This window comes from Lactuca saligna, chromosome 4 (assembly GCF_052625555.1).
Source record: "Lactuca saligna cultivar CGN05327 chromosome 4, ASM5262555v1, whole genome shotgun sequence".
Taxonomy (NCBI): domain Eukaryota; kingdom Viridiplantae; phylum Streptophyta; class Magnoliopsida; order Asterales; family Asteraceae; genus Lactuca; species Lactuca saligna.
The window spans coordinates 57710123-57728537 of record NC_136420.1 but is presented as its reverse complement, the minus strand read 5'-3'; the positions used below and the strand labels follow the sequence as shown (position 1 = coordinate 57728537).

The window sequence follows — 18415 nt, the reverse complement described above, 5'->3', positions numbered from 1 at the left end:
ATTTTTTCTTAAATCTCATGCATTTGAAACCTCCTTTGTTAACTCCCTCAAACCACATTAATTTGAAACCCTTTTTTTAACTAATGCAATTCAAAAGTTTTCTTAATTATGATTTAACACTCAAAAGTTTTTATAACTTATATTATGTTTCATTAGCATTTAGTGAAAAGTTTACTATAAAAATATCAATCTTTTGAGAAGACATGCATAGAAATTATATACAAATTTCAGAAAGAAAACAAACTTAAAGGTTTTTGTGTTGGGTTGAGGTTTTACGAACACTTTAAGAGATATGTTATTATATTAGAGCTTTTAATTTGTAAGTTTGTTATACTAATTTGTTTTTATATATTCTTCGTTTTTGGATTATTGTAATACAGTCGTTGTATATTGTGGTTTAATCGTTAATATATTGATCATATGTTATATAGGGTGATGTCGAAAATATTTAATTAAATATTTTAAATATGTTTTTTTTTTGTTTTGTAATTATACCGTTTCAAAAAGATAATTAATTAAAACTCATACATATGTTATACTTTTCATCTCTCTCTCTCTCTCTCTCTCTCTCTCTCTCTCTATATATATATATATATATATATATATATATATATATATATATATATATATATCAAAACACTTCAACCAAAATTCATTTAAAATCTAATATTTCAAATGTTTTTTAATAATTATTGTAAAAATTTCAACATGTGTTACTTAATTGATTGATTAATAAAAATATTAATGTTTTGAAACTCCTAACTCTTAAACTTATATTATTTAATATGTTAGTTAACTAAAATATTTTTTTTACATAAAGATAACATTTTTATGTTTAGTTACTCATATTTGTTTATCTAATTAGAAAATAAACTATACATAGAATGACTACTTCAATTTCACATAAGAATCGATAACACTAGAGAGATATGTTGTAATCAACCGGTGGTAGAAGATCCACATATCCTTTTTAATTATTTATATTAATGTTTAGTAATATCTATTTTATATTCCTATTCCTGTTAATTTTTTAGGTACAAATTTAGGAAGAGGATTCTCGGCGCACCAACATAAAGTCAAACGTACGCCTTGAAAAATATGTAATTAAAATTAAATATCATATTTACTAATCGCCTTATTTTAAAACTCTTGATGACATTTATGTATAATGATATGTTTTGTATTACTTCATTCTTAATTTCAATGTTTAATATTTGAAAGTTCATATATGAAACCTTGGATGTTTTGGTGCAATATAAATAGTGTAATACAAAGTTTATTAGTTCAATAAACAACTTATTTCTTATTTTATCCAAAAAAATATTAGCAGACATAAGAAAAGTAGATCATATTTATGTTATACAAAAACTTATAATATATATTGGATATTATAAAAGTAAAAGTAAATTTTATAATGTATGAACTATACTAGATAGCATCAAAATATAAATTGATAGATTTTATATTATTTGATAATTCGCTTAATGCCTAAAACATGACTAAAAACGTAAATTTCTAACATATTTCTATTTTTTTTCATAATTATTTTAACCACTTAAATGCATTTTTATGCAACGCGCGAGTTTACACCTAGTTAAACAAATAGAATCACATTAATCAATTTAGAATAGAGAATTAATAGAATGACAAGTGACATCATATTAATTAGGAGGTCTAATATTGTGATACTTGGCAAAAAAACTACTCTTTTATTAGTATAAGATATATATATATATATATATATATATATATATATATATATATATATATATATATATATATATATTTAAAAAAAGAATTTTTAGATTTTTCCATTTATTTTGCATTTTAAAATTATTTTTTAGAATATGTCAGTGTAATATTCTATTTAAAATATTTCATGTATTTTTCAAAAAAAAAAAAAAACGGGACTTTTTTTTTATTTTTTTTAGTTAATTCAAGTTCCGAAAATAATATTTAAAAAAAGAATTTTTGGATTTTTCCATTTATTTTGCATTTTAAAATTATTTTTAGATTTGATCTTACGGTCTCAAAAAATTAGAATGGTCTCAACTAAACCTGAACCATAATGAAAACAAATTATCGGATATTAATTTTCGTCATTTTAATATGTAAAAAAACAATTACTATTTTAGTGATATATTCTAACAAAAGTATTATTTATTAAAATATAATATTTATAATATTTTTATTAGAATATTACTATATGTAATGTTTCAAAATGTATTGTTATAATTATAATTAGTACTCATTATAAATAATATATCTGTTAGAATATTGAACTAGACGGTGAATTTTTATTTGTTTGTTTATATCGAAGATGATGAAAATCAATGCAATAAAATTTAGTTTTCAATTTTGATGATTAACATTCAATACAAAAATTTTCTTTGAAAAGAGATTATTAAAATATACTTTGATTTCGTAAAGACTATCATTTGTTGCCAAAACCAAAATCCTAAGTAAAATAATTTTTGGCTTTACAATATTATGATTGTAAAATCAAATCGAAATATTAAGATCCTACAAAAAAATGGCATAGTTATATCTTTAAAACATAAAACATGAAAACTGAACTTTGATTTTTTTTTTTCCAGTCAAATCATCATGTTATTGAAGAAAGACATTATTCTTAGCACTAAGAAGTTGCAAATGCAAGACAAAGAAGAGTGAGTAGGTGACAAAGAACGCATAACCTTTTTCTATTCCATAACTTCAATCTTGATCTTGCTACATGATATTGCGTTCAAATTTTGAGTTATTTCTTGATTTTTTTTCTTGAGGTTCTTGTTAATTATTCGTCCGGTTTTTTAGGGTGCATATGTTTCTTGAGAGGATGAAGGGAGAAAAAAAAATCATACGATCTCAAATACATATTATGCCTAACTTGATCTTAATACGATTTGGCTCATTTTTCTAAGATGTGGTCGTAGGATCGTAATCCTACAACAAGTAGTCTGAGATGTTAACAACTTTAATTTCAATGGTTTGTCTATATGACAACTAGCTAACAAAATAAAAACCAAGTATGATTCTATTATATGAAAGAGGTTGCTATGTATTTGTTCTTTATTTCGATCCCTTTGTATGATTCTATTATATCCGTTTGCAATGATGAGAGAGAGAGAGAGAGAGAGAGAGAGAGAGAGAGAGAGAGAGAGAGAGAGAGAGAGAGAGAGAGAGAGAGAGAGAGAGAGAGAGAGAGTTACAACAAATACACTATTTATTATAATCAAATGACGAATTTGGAGGCTTTGATTATTTTTAGCCAATATTAAGAGTAACTTATTTCAAGTGTTTTTTTATAGTTACTACACTAATATCATGTTTTTATAAATTTCAAAATACCTTATTTATGTTTATAATCTCGTATTTGTAAGGAACTAAAGATGTAAGTGAGCTGAGCTACTCGGATTGACTCGTTAAAAGTTCAAGTTAAATGAACTTGAGTTCACTTTGGACTCATTTATTAAACGAGTTTAAGCTTCGACGAGTGAGTTAGGATAAGCTTGCAAGACTCAACAATCTCGGGCCTAAACGAGCCTAAATGAGTCCATGTCTAAATGAACCTCTATATATAATATTTTTAATTTTTTAATTTTGTTATCATTTTGTGGTAGATAAACATACATAATAAATTCATTTTGAATTGCAAACTATATAAATTAACCATTACAATATTCATGTCATAAACCATTTGATGTCAATCAATTCAATGTGAAAATGCTCGGCAACCTTAAGATATTGCGTCGAATTGCAAATAACATCAACAAAAGCACTTGACTAACATTCTGTCAAAACCAAAGATAAATGCAAAGTTGGTTTTTTTTTTTAATAATGGAACGTTATTGTGGATTCTGTTTAAAATGTTTTGTGTTGCTAGCCTAATTTTAAGAAAGTGGGTCTAAAAGATAAATTCCAAAGTAAAAAAGAAAGTTAACATTTTACATTAATTTTTGGTTTGTTTAGGCTACTCAAGCTCGAGTTGAGCTTAAGCTCAATTAGTTTTGCTTACTAAACGAGTTGAACCCGAGTCAGGCTCGAGTTTGATAGATTTTTTATAGGCTAAGCTTATGTGTGGTTGAGCTCAGGCTTGACCGAATTGACTCGGTTCGACTCGTTTACAATATGAACAACAAATTAACAATGGAAGGTTGAAATATATTTTTAACCATATTTGAGATTTTTATGGATCATATGCATGCATCCATGTGTATGTATGTATGATGCATTATAACATTTAGAATCTAGGAGTAGGGGTTCCTAGGGTAAACCAAAAGCAACCACATGATGATTTCATACCTTGCTTGCATCCGACTATCCGAGCATCTAAACCTAGCTAACCAAGCTATCCCATACCCTTTTCCCCATATCATTATCACTCCCCTCTCATCCAATTCTTCTTCATTTTCACACCATGGGTTTGGTCATGAGCTTCATGGGGAAAGGTAAATATTTTTAGTATTGCTATTTTTTATGAAATTTGGTAAAAAAAAAAAAAAAAAAAGTTATAATATTATGTATGTTTTGGTAGGTTTGCCAACTACCCAAATGTTGAGTCTGGTGATGGGCACACTCTACAGCAAATTCATCGAAAAAGAAATCAAGACCTTTGATGACTTCCATTTTGCCATCCTTGATATGTTCAAGTAATAATAATAATAATAATAATAATAATAATAATAATAATAATAATAATAATAATAATAAAATCCGTGTGTTTATTTTGTTTTCATTTATTTATTAACAAAAATTCATTCTAACTTCGTTTAAATGCAGCACAATCAATGCAGCATTGCCGGGTAAACACTACGATGTTCCACCACCCAACCAAGTCCAGGTAACACAATTTCTCTCAATACCTAAAATATAAAATTGGGCTAAACGCAAGAAAAAAAAAATCTATTTTCATTTTATTTTAAATGAGCAGGACATTTTCAAAAAATGGGAAGGAACAAAAGAGGCATCAGAAAAGAAGAAACTATTCATTGATTTCATGAAGACAAGTGTAAGCCTAAGCAAGTTTGATGACTCAACTCTCATCACCGGACTAGTTACGCCGCCAGCCGCCATGGCGGCAAAACGAGCGGGCGAAAGCTTACCGCAGCTGAGCATGATCAAAGTCGTCCCGGATGTCATATTTGTGCCTGCTGCAACCGTTTTGGCTCTCATCTCAGCTAAGCTCTCCAAAAAGATGTTCTTAGGAAATGTCGCATCATAATTATCAAATTACTGTATTTCCAAACCCAATCCCTCTTATTTAAACATTTTACTTTGAAAAATCTTAACCGACATTGTATCTTATCTCCTAAAAAACATATACCATATATAATTAATTATATATATATATATATATATATATATATATATATCTTCAAAAATTGTACTAAAAAGACAATAGTATTGAAAGTTCGTATCTTCCACCACAAAGTTATGAAGCTTTTTTATTCACAAGAAAAAAAAAAAACAGGTTAGGGGATGTACAAAAGATGATATCATCAATCATTCTTAGGGCCTAACCCGAGTTTCTTCGGGTCCATAGGCTCGACCCACTTTTTCGTCTTGCTCTGCTCGCTCTCTTTTTCTTGTTTTTTGGCGCGCTTAATTTCGAAACCGACCGGATTTTTAGAGCTGGTTCTTCATTCTGGCTTGAAGAGTTTTCAGAAGCCAAGGGCGAATCCGTCTTTTTGCTTATTTCTTCCTTGGCTGACTCCAGTTTCTCCATTGGATGAATCTTTACTCCCCCAGAATCCGTTTGTGGCTTCTTTGCTCTGCGGTTGTATATCAGAATCCCATCCGTACTCTACAATAAACAAAAAATACAAATCCAAATTAATGTTTTGTTACTACATTATTCACATCCATGAATCTAGTTAAAAAAGACATAAACGCCCTCCTCATCCTGAACACACTCACCCGTTTTCTTGCGTCAACAGGAGCCTCTTCCATTGGTTTATTCACATCTTGAAGACAACTCCCCTCTCCATCATTCACACCTTCATTTTCAAGTTTCACCATATCATCATCATCAACATCAACATCAGTGTTGAATTTCATCAACTGAGATGCAAACGAAGCAACTGCAGATTGTCCACTTTTACTTTTTGGAAACTTTGATGTCAACACATTATTGGCTTCATGCAAGTTGATCTCCTCCATGGATGGAAACCTTCCAGCATTTTCAGTCATAATAGTGTCAAGTTTTGTAGCCATGTCACCCACTCGTGTCTCTGCAACTTCAATCTTCCAAAGAAGATGTTCCAATGAATAATCATCTCTGAAATCAAGAGATAATAGTTCATCTGGAACCCTAAACTCATTAACAACATTCTTGTCAGTGGAAGTAGCTGCCACTAAAAAACAATAAAAGAATGAAACTTTTAGTCCAAATGTTTAATGAAATCATAATAGAGATTAACCATGAGTAATTTCAGTTACCTGAATTAGTTTGATCTTCATCCATTGTCACAACACCCTTATCAGTAGACTTTTTAGTAGCTGCACATGAAACATATCAAACACTATTATTACATTGCTTTTTTATTTAGTTATTTAAAAAAAAGTGAAAAGCTAAAAAGGGTATGTACCAAAATATGAAAATACAGTATGCTGTGACATGTATAATTTGGCATCCACCTCTTCATGTTTCCTTTTCTTCCTCTTTAAAGGTTTCTCTCTATGAGAATCATGAATACATGGCATTGACTTTGAACAATGACCTTCTGATTCAAAGTTTTTGTACTTTAACTGTTTTCTTTGATAATCTTTTTCAAGCTCTTTGTCATATTTCATGGCCTGTGACTGAAATTTCTGGATCTGTAATTCAAGCCATTTACAACGCCACATAATAGGTCGTATAAACTTCCTCCAATCAGATGTCACCCTTTTCTTCCTGAAAACTTATCATCTTTTTACATCAAAATCAAATACTTGATAAAGCCCCAAAACTATCATAATCAAACACATGAGTATCTGTTACCTCGGCATTAGTGCAGCATCCCCACGTAATTCTGACATAACTTCATTGTCATCTTCATGTTCATGAATCTCAAGATCTGTAAACGTTTCATCAAAAGAACTTGAAGTGGCAGTATCATCATCCTCACATTGAGAATGATCAAAAGCATACTCATGATCATTTGTACAATCTATTATGTCAACCTCTACATTCTCATTAATACAAGTTCCCATGCCTTCATGCTTATTTTCAGGTATTATGTTTTTATGTTTCTGTGTTTGCATAGCAGAGATATGGTCTTTACTAGTTGAAGCTTCCATTGTGGTATCTTTTCTTCCTTTAAGGTCCAGAACAGGACCCATGTTATGATATTAGACAGAAGAGATCATTCTTGTTTTAAAGATGATTATCCCCCTGCAGCAAGAAAACACAATGTCATGTGGTGGAAAAACTAAAAGGAAAGTGGATAGAAAGTTACACACAATACATATCAGTACAATTCTTTATTAGATTCCAAATTAGTACAACATAGTTTGAATTCCATCAGAAAGAAAGAAAGATAATCTTCTGAATTTAAAATCTGCTTGGAGCAACATGAACATGACATTTCAGTGTTCTCAATACACCATTGTGTCAATGATCAAAAAGGGGATCTAACAGCAAGCTTTCTGTGGGAATCAAACATGTTAATTGCAACTTCAAAATTGATAAGAGATTAGAATACTTGAACTACAGAAATTCTGATTTACAAGCACTAAAAATGCAAAAATGTTTGTGGCAAAAAACCAACAGATCCAGGAAAATTTTGCCACTTAACTACAAGGTTTCCCTTCAAACATCAAAGTGAGGTTTTTTAATGGAACAGGAGAATTACAGCACATCATATCATGCCTCTATGGAAATAGCGAAAAAAAACAGCATAAAATTGGTTACAATGCCACATATCACAAAACCCATTTCTAAATTAGGGTTTCGTGTGAATTAAATTAGGGTTTTCAAAGTTTCAGCAATCAAGATTTGGATGGCTTACCCTGAAAATAAACGAAAGAATCAAATTGATACGATCAACCAAGCTTACTGACTATTTGAACAGATGGATTCCAAATCTAATCTTTTCTGTTTCTCTTTGAATTATGGTGAAAACAAAAGAAAGAAGTTTTTCCAACTATACTTACTTGGTCCCTGGCAGCGTGGAGGGCGGCGAACGGTAGTAAATGGTGGCAGTGAAGTCGGAGGAGAAGTTTGAAGTTTTCGGATTGATGAAAAGAAATCACAATTTCCGTCAAGAAAATCGTTGACTGGGAAATTGCAGGAGAGAGAGAGAGAGAGAGAGAGAGAGAGAGAGAGATGTGGAAATATTCTAAGCGGCAAATTGAATGCTCTTCTTTTTTTATTTTTAGTGGTAATTGTTACTCCGTCGTTTCAGAATGAAAACTTAAAGGGATTTATTACGTTTCCTTTTTTAAAGGATTTTTCGTTATTTTTATAAAATTTAATCTCTTTTAAATTTCTTTTGAACGGCCCTCAGTATCTTTTAATGATTGCAATAAATAAAAATAGGGTTTAATTACTTTTTGTGAAAAAACTATTTAAATTATTTTCTAAGTTGTCAATAAATTTAAAAAATTATAAGAGGGTAATAAATTCATATTTTCTAATTATTTATCTATTATTTAAAAGGTTTAGATCATTTTGATCATTTAACTTTTGGTTTTGTGTTTATTTGGTTGTTTAATTATTTTTGAAGTTTTAAAAAGTCATAAAACTCTTGATTTTGTGCTCATTTAGTTACATAATTCTTGGTTTGCTCACATTTAGTCACTTTAACTTTTAAATTTGTGCTCATTTAGTAACCTAATTTTTAAAATTTTACTCATTTAGTCACTAAACTTTTAAAAAATTGTAAATTTTTAGTGACTAAATGTGACATCCCCAAAATCTCGGCCAGAAAAAACCGATTTCATTTATGCTTTTTAAAATAATTTTCAGAGTAAATCCTTTTAATTTTAAAAGAGATGCGGAATTTGTTCCCAAAAACAAAACATGATAAAATAGATATTTATCAAAACATTTCATAAAGAAATATGATTTCATTTCATAATCAAAAGTCGGGATGTCATATTCCGATACAGATCATAAAGCATAAACGATAGCATTACAAGTCTTTCAACAAATATATACATATACAGACTTGTAAACAAAACAACTTGATGTTCGCCCATCTTAAGCTCTTGCGCCACTTCCTGTAAAATAAATCAACTGAGTGGGTCAGGCTTGGGAGCCTGGTGAGCATATAGGGTTTTCAACCCACAATAAATAATTAAATTAATTATTATCAACCAACAATAACCCAGTTACCCATTCCCATTATTCTCACTTTATGTCCCTAAAATAACTAACACAAGGGACCTAGTCTAAGAATATTTCATCGGGGCGACTACACATGCTTTGGGGGTTCCTCGGCAATATAAGTCAAATAAGGCAACCATGGGGGGATGGAATACAGCGAATGAACACCCAAGTTCATTAACACCTACAGGTTATGAGCTTGCTAGCGTTCCACTGGACTGTCTAGAAAAGTCTGTGGTCGTCATCTAAATTCCGCTAGATGACTGGATCAAAACAACATCGAGGCCTCTCATCTGTTTATTACACACCAACTATCTACCCATATTCTACCCAACATATTAGTAGATAAAATATACATTTTTATACGTAGTTTCAAAACCTGTATAGCATGCTCAATCAAAACATTTTTCACATAACAGATGAGGCACACACACATAACACGTATTTCATAGAGAAATAATCAGATCTATAAGATAGAAGAGAGTGAGTATACATTCACATATATAACAACAAAATATATACACATAGCACGTATTTTATATAAAATACTTCATAATATTGTGTTGGAATGAAAGTAACTACACACTCACTTGATCAGAAGATGATCGGGCAGCACTACGGCTTGCAGAAGAGGTGTTTCTCCGTAGATCAGGAAGATCTTCACAAAACCGGGCTCCTCGCGGGCAGCGTTTCGGCTCGGGAATAACGCTCTTCGGGATTCTCGGGGCTTCGGATCTTGCTTCGGGGCTCGGGAATATTACCGGGGCTTCGGGGTATAAACGGCATGCAAAACGAGGCAAAACTTAGAGAGAGAGAAGAGTTTGAACAAGAGAAAATGGCTGAATTCGAGTTCTATTTATAGGCTGCTGGGTCTGGGATTACGCGGGGCGTACTCATTACGCGGGGCGTACTTTGATGTCACTGCGTGCGTCGACTGGTGGCACTCGAGTATTGGTCAGACAAGTTGCATCCGACTGAGTACGCGGGGCGTACTCAAATTACGCGGGGCGTAATTGACTTGTCAATTTTCTAAATTGCGTAACTTTCGCATACGAGCTCCGTTTTCGATGTTCTTTATATCCACGCGAAGTTCAGACCATACTCTACAACTTTCATTTAGACTCCATTGGCTAATTTTGACTTTTATTTTTATTATTTATTTTTAGAAGGTCGGGACAGAAAAACTTCGTTATAAATTCATAACTTCTTCGTCTGACGTCCGTTCTCGCCTAAATTTTCATCGTTTCGCTTCTAACAACGAGATCTTCGATTCTCATTTAGATTGTTTCGGCTAAAAACCGCTCGATCTCAAATCGAGTATTCGGGCTGCATACTGCCACGTCGAAACTTCAGAAAATCATAACTTCCTCATACGAAGTCAGATTTGGGCGTTCCTTTTATGCACGCTCTCGGTTTAACGAAATCTACGACTTTCATTTAGATTGTTAAGGCTAAATATTGCTCTATCTTAAATTCATATTTTACGTCGCTCGGCGTCGTACCGGTTCTGTCTCGAAACTTCGACAGGGCATAACTTCTTCGTTATAACTCGGATTTTGGCATTCCTTATATCTCCGGAATCCTTGTTTCAACCACTACAACTTTATGCAAAGATGTCGGGCTTATCTCACACTTTAATTTTGACGCTTATTTTATTCTTAATTCATTAAATTATAAAAATCAAGAAAATAAACACATAAATCACATAATTCACAAATAATACATTTTTATTATTTCAAATTTAGTTACAAAGGTTAACCTAGACTATTACATTGCTAAAAATGGCAAGCCCAGAAACACAGGCGTTACACTAAATGAGCACAATTTTAAAAGTTAGGTGACTAAATGTGACCAAACAAAAAGTTAAGTGGCTAAATGAGCACAAAGCCAAAAGTTTGATGATATTTTAAAACTTAAAAAGAGTTAAATGACCAAATAAGCAGAAAACCAAAAGTTAAGTGACCAAAAATGACCTAAATCCTTATTTCAAATTATATATTACCCGTGTTTGTTTTTTTATTAGTGACAAATTAAATATCTTTCTATATTTTCTTCATACTTATATTTCTACCTATGTGAAATAGTAACAAGTGTTATATTTTGATAAAATCTCCATATTTTTAAAAGAATCATTTATGTCTTACATGGCAATTTCTCAACCCCTTTCACACAAACTGAAATACCAAATATGCCCCTTTTCTCGTTTAAAATCACAGTGTAGTAATTTGAAGGTTTATTCCCCAAAAATCATGTCGCCTACATTTTGGAAACTAGATATTAATTTAAATTTTAAAATTCTCAAATCCCTCATCAAACGGAAATCTTCTATTCAGCCTCTAATAACTATTAATCAGCAAGATTTCTTCAATCAGCTGATAAGGAGAAATCACAACTTTTATATGATTACAATTTCACCTCTTTGACCAATAACGATTGCAGCTGTTACTAGAAATGATTTAGCCTTAAACTCGCCCCACGACGATTATTTTTGCTGATTAGTTCTTCAATTTTTTATTCCGATTTTGTTTTGATTTGGTTCTATAATTTTCAGTTTATAAATGTTCAATTTGTTATCATAGTTAACCAATTTGATTCAGTTGTTTATAAAAAATGGCATTCTATCTTGGGTTTCATTTGTTGGCATTGATGTTATGTTAGGTTGTTAGGCACATCAAACCTAACAAATATAAGGGTACAAATCGACTCCAAATATACTACTATAATGCACTAAATAGTAATACAAGGTAAGAAGGGTTGATTCTGAGAGATAGGGAACAAAAGTCTATAACTATTTGTGTAAGGTACAAAAAATGGTCATAGAAAAGGGGGTTTATGTGCAATGATTTAAACAAGAGAATAAAGGAATAAGTAAATGATAGATTAAATGAAACAAATTCAAGATTTATGAGGACTCCAACTTTATGCATGACAATTTAGCAATGTGATTCCAATGATGATACGATATCTACTCAATTATACCTAAGTTGGTACTTGAAAGTGTTAACAAGCTCTAACACTTCCCATTCACCAAGCTGTCAAATTCAAAACAAGCTCTTTGAAAATAACATAACCTTCTAATTTAAGTCTAAACAATCTCTTAGATAGAAATCAAAAGGTTGCAATGATGTTTATGTGAAGGTTCCCAACAACACCCAATACTCCTCACAAGCTCGGGAGCGTAAGACTGTGTGAATAAGATTTACACTAAATTCATTCAATGGAACTCAATTTAGTGCTTGTTATTTAGTCCAATTTACAAAACAATTACAAATTTTGCAATTTAGATAACTTTTTTGATCTAAACCTAATTTAAATGACCAAAAAGAAATAAAATTAGAATCAAACATTCGACTGAAAAAAAATAAATTCACTAGATAGAAATTGAAAGCAAACATCAAGTCATAAGATTGAAATCACAACCAAAGAGTCAAAACATAAAGTTGGAGAATCTAGGGTTCTAGCCACACATGACTAGAGCAAGATATCAAGTCTAGAAAATGAAATTAAAGTGCTTACAAAATGAAATCAAATATTCCCAAGTATTAATCAACTCCAAAAGTCTCCACAAAATCGCCCAAAGTACTCCCAAAATCGATCCCCCAAAAAGTGAAGTCAGCTGCCACTTTTTAGAAAATATGCGAAACTACTACTAAACCCACGTCCACGTTTCCACGACCCACAGAAACTTACGCTGTCATTTACATGGCCTGTGGAAAAACAAAAGGCTAGATGCAGCAGGTATATTTCCATGGCGCATGGAAATTCAAGGTTAAAATTTATGTGGTCGTGGAAATCTCTAACTGTGATATTTCTTTAATTTTCTGCAACTTCTTCCTTCGTGACCCAAAAGTCGTGGAATCTTTTCTGCACCTTCTAGCTATTTACCTCCCTAAGTGAGATCATAGATTGTGCGAGTGAAATAATATCATGAAATATCCCGAAAACATGTTAAATGCATGGAGTTAAGTCTAAATGCAATACAATGGTGTGGAATAAAGGTGAAAAATAGGTGTATAAAATGCACCTAACATAGGCCAACTTGGTTTTAGTTATCGGATTTTCGATAAGGTTTGAGCATAGTTGTTTATTTTATTGTTTGTTTGTTTAATCTTATATTCTATCTATTCGCCGCTTTATTCAATATCTTTTGTTTGATCTAGCAATTCGATAATAAGATTCTTCCCTGTTCTGGTTGCTTGCATCTGATTATTTTGACCTAAATAATCATAATAATTAGTTTAACGAAACACTCTAAATTGGTTATCGTAACAATCACATCCATTATATTTGCTTGGTTTGTAAAATTGGATCACATAGGCAACCATATTTAAGTTTTATAGTCATATATGCTTTCAGATTTGTGTTTCTTAGAGAGTATTAGTTCCAGGAATCACTATTTCATTTATGAATTGTACAGTTTTTCATCGATTTCTTATAAGGTTCGCATTTTTTGGTGTTTTTTCTATTTACCAGCTCTTGATTCATTAGCGTTTTTAATATATCGATATTCATGGGTTATGTATAGGTGAACCCATTTTGGAAAATGGTATAAATATTAGGAGATTAGAAAATGGTTTGAGGATATTCATTAGTTATAAGTTGATCACCAATTTTGATGAAACTACTACATGCGAATTTATAGTAAGAGATACTAGATATTATGTTGTTTGACCAGATGCGTTGCATTGTTGATTTGTTGACCACAGGCAACATGTCATTGGCTTTATTAGTCCAACACTTGGGTTTACCTTAACCAACTGAGGAGCCTATTCAGGTAATGTGTAAAAGCTAAATACGATTTTTGTATGATTATCTTTCTCATATGCTAAAAGTGATATTTTTATATTAGATAGTGGCTTTTGATGAAAGTGGTTATGTTTGTTGTTTCCACTACAAAGCTACATCAATCCCTTTAGATGATGATGAAACTGATATGCCTTTTGAGGTTACAAAGATGCCAAATGAAAAATGCACCTAAATATGTGTGGGAGGTTTAAGACAAAAACAACCAAGGATAATTTTGTCCAAATGAGAAATCTTCACCGCAAAAAGAGCTTCTAAACAGGACCAATACTAATTTTGTCCAGAGAATCCAAAACTACATTATCACTTCCATATCGAACAGAAGTATCATTTTGAAATAGTTATCTCCCAAAGTTGTCAAAATGATACGTGCTAAATATATGTTTGATTTGCATATGATATATTGATCGTAAAGACTTGGAAAGTTGGTGTGGCAAATCTATACTAATATTTAGTAAGATCGAATTCAAAAATATCATATTAGAAATTTTTATGTTACTCATTTTTTATATATTTTTCTTTTTAGTTTTGCATACCCAGGTAGTATACGAGTTATTATAACAAAATATAATAAAATTTTATAATTCTTTTACATGTGGTTCTTACGGGTTGTAACCTAGTTAATAACATTTTAAGACACTTGTCATTATTTCATATGGGTAAGAGGATAAGTAGAAGTAAAAGTATGAGGATATTTAATTTCCCTTTCTATTAACGTTATATCTCAATAAATTACGTAAACCCATTAGACCATTAAACCCCAAAATTAGAAAAATAATAATAAAACAAATCGAAACTGTCATGAACCCTAAGTCTAAATCAGTGCAGTGAAGCTTTGAAATCTTTCATTCAATTAAGGTTTGTAATCGTGTTTTTTTGTAAAACTCTTAACTTCAAGCTATCTTTTTCCGTATTACTTACATTGTATGTGTATTACATGAAGGATGGATTGATCAGTATTGATGTTCACTATAAAATTTGTTTTATTGTTGGGTCCAAAAAGTATAAGTAATGTTTTAAGAATTGGACCGGACAACAAACATGTTTTCTTAGTGGTTCGATGGTTTAATTGTATAAACGGTCAGATCGGTCCATAAAACTACATGATGTGTGTGTGTGTGTGTGTGTATATATATATATATATATATATGTATGTATGCAAGGTTGTAGATATCGTTACTCGGTACTTGTTCGGCCAACTACCGGGTAGTGAGTACTCGGGAGTACTTAGGGAGTACTCGGATTTAGTAATTCATATAGAAATATTTTTAGGGAAATCATATATATGTCAAAATCATAAGCTGATTGAAATATATAACAAAATTAGATAAATGTGAATACACATAATGGTCTCACTTGGTGAGTAATTGCTGAAAATTTAAGATATATATGTAGTAATAACCACATGTGTGTGTGTTAAATAATAAATCATTAAGTACATTATACATATTAATCACCAAGTTGATCGAGTTTTACAACATTGCTCAATTCAGTAAGGGCCGATCGGGAAGTACTCGGGATTTTGTCAATCGCCTCGGTAAGGGGCCGAGTAGCGTGTACTCGGAGGAGTAATTGGCCAACCAGCGAGTTTTACAACACTATATGTATGTATGTATGTATGTATGTATGTATGTATGTATGTATGTATGTATGTATGTATGTGTGTATATATATGTATGTATGTATGTGTGTGTATGTGTGTGTGTGTGTGTGTATATATATATATATACACGAGGAAACTAAATGTACCCTAGAATGTATATAAGCTTAGGCATTAAAACTTACCATACTACATCGTTATATATATAATATATACATTGTAATCGTCCAAAGGTCTTAAAGTTCAACTATTAACTTGATTTACTTCCAAAATTTTTAGAAATTTCACCATTATCTTCCTCTTACATAATTTTATTTGCAACTATTATATATATATATATATATATATATATATATATATATATATATATATATATATATATATATATATATAATAGTTGCAAATAAAATTGTGTAGGTTGGTAGATATTCGGCAGAATGATGTGATGTAAGAGGAAAGATCATAGTGAACTTTCGAAAATCTAGGAAGTAAACCAAGTTATGGGTTGAAATTTAAGAAATATGTAATTAATATATGGGGAAATCTCTAGAAAAGTCTTAATATTTTAGTCCAATTTATAAAAAATTCCCAAAGTAAATTTTGTTTATAGAAAAGCACAAAATACCAACAAAAACTTTGAAAAAACCCTTTTTGGCCGGTTTCGCAGATTTAGCTGGTATTCCTTCCTTTTTTGTTAGTTTGGTCAAAATATTGGTACTTTTCTAAAAATTACCTAATAACCAAAATATTGTGACTTTGTTAAAAATTACTATAACATCCCAAAATTTACAACAAATTTAAACTTTTCAAAACAACCCATTTACTAAAAGAAGTGTTTACAGAACCACTGTTTCCAATGCATTATTTAAAATCAGGGTCTCCCAAGATCCAATTAGTCGTAAAACCAAGGATGTTTACGGTCACGCCTTTGCCTCGCAATGGTCCTCTGAAGTACATGAAACAAAATTAAAACTTTAAGTCAATACTTAGTGAGTTCCCCCAAAGTACCACCACGAAAACATAACAAATAACGGCATACACTGGGTCCACAGCTAAAAGACTGGATTACCTCTGAGCCCACAATATGAGTCTTGCTTGCCTATCGGGCCCATAGATAATATCTGACTCACTTGTGAGTCCACAAAATAAGTCTGGCTTTCCCTCGGGGCCTACAACTTATGTCTGGCTTACCCCTAGCCCAATAAGTCATCGAACTGGATTGCCAATATTGTTGGATTAGTGTCTAAGTCCATAACTATTTTGGTATGTACTTGACTTGATGGTGCATGGTCCTTTTGGGTTGTCTTCACCAAAGCAACTTGATAGGATGAATTATGGAGAGAAAGGATAAAATATGATTTATTAATATATTATGAGAATAATATATTAAAGGAGAAATCATATTGGTTAATTAATATTAGTCAATAATTAATTAAGAATTAATTTTGTGGCTAAAAGAGATTAATTAAACTTAAGGGACTTGAACTGTCAATTGTATAATAGTTGAATATTGAGTTAATGGACTCCATATTAAAGGGGTGGACGAATTCTATGGGGAAACCCGTTAGAAATCGTCTGAGGGCCTTTAAGGAAGGAGTCCATGGGTTGCTTAGGGCTTAAGCATCCAAATTAGGGTTTCCTTGTTTAATAACCCTAATAGCCTCACTATTTAAAGAACCCTTATGCCCCAAAAACGTGGTGAACTTGTTTTTCTAGGGTTTCCACACGTTTTGGGAAGCCTCCTTCTCTTCTCCTCTTCATTCTCTTGCTCTTGGTGTTTGTGAACCATTAGAGGAGTGACATTTGTGACTCTAAGCTTTCTAAAGTCATTACAAGGAGGATTTGAGATTGTTATTGTTACATAACAATCAAGGTAATATCTTAAACCCATTATTATGTTAATATCGATTTTCATATGCTAGATTTAGTGTTTATAGTCTTGGATAAATTGCATGTACAATAGAGAAACCTAGATCCAAGCATTAGGGTTTGTATGAGCACATAGGATGTATGGCCAAAACCCATCAGTGGTATCAGAACCTTGAATGGTTTCTATTGTATTTATGCCTTGTATGTTTGTTCAAGTTGCAAAATCGATTTTTAGCCAACCTTCCTGATGAACTCAACGAGTCCCATTGTGGACTCGGCGAGTAGGCTCCTACTCGGCGAGTCCATAGGGGTACTCGGAGAGTTCGAGCGTCAGAAGGAGGGGATTTCGGGATTTCTTGCTGTTTTACACATAAATACTTGCCTTATCCGCTTTAGGTCATTAAAATCCGATTTTAATCATATTTATGAGTATATCCTTCATAAAACAAAAGATAATTATCAATTGATTAGATAATAACTTCCTTATATGATAAAGTTTGATTGTTTGTATTAATTGGGTAACTTATTTTGCAAGAAATTAAAATAAGGTCAAATATAGATAATGATGAAATTAATTGTTTAATTTATATTATTTGTTATTTGATCCTTGTGTTATGAAAAATTTCAATTTTTCCCCTCTAGGTTTTATAGTTTAAATTTGAACTTAATAGTTTTGTTTTTGAAATTTAAATAGTTAAAACCCTAATGTTTTGAAATGTTTCAAAACTTGGCCTCAAGTTTTGGAATTTAAAAGTTGATTAAAAGTTTAATTTAGTAATGTTAAATTCTAAAACCCTAGTATTGTTTTTGAAGAGTTCAAATCACACCCTTATGAC

The 18415-nt window shown here is 31.3% G+C and overlaps 2 protein-coding genes across 2 annotated transcripts; one reads left to right on the top strand and one right to left on the bottom strand.

Moving 5' to 3' along the window:
* The first annotated feature begins 4347 nt into the window (after positions 1-4347).
* On the top strand, positions 4348-5294 carry LOC145041930 (calcium ion-binding protein). The gene is made up of 4 exons (XM_078990181.1): positions 4348-4448; positions 4535-4649; positions 4780-4840; positions 4931-5294. Exons 1-4 carry the CDS (start codon positions 4418-4420, stop codon positions 5219-5221), a joined length of 498 nt encoding a protein of 165 aa, XP_078846307.1. The 5' UTR covers positions 4348-4417; the 3' UTR covers positions 5222-5294.
* An 87-nt stretch (positions 5295-5381) lies between these two features.
* LOC145041929 (uncharacterized) lies at positions 5382-8349 on the bottom strand. Its single transcript, XM_078990180.1, has 6 exons — positions 8134-8349; positions 6980-7372; positions 6588-6892; positions 6439-6498; positions 5917-6353; positions 5382-5803 (listed from the first exon to the last, which is right to left on the bottom strand). Exons 2-6 carry the CDS (start codon positions 7318-7320, stop codon positions 5516-5518), a joined length of 1431 nt encoding a protein of 476 aa, XP_078846306.1. The 5' UTR covers positions 7321-7372; positions 8134-8349; the 3' UTR covers positions 5382-5515.
* Positions 8350-18415: the final 10066 nt, after the last annotated feature.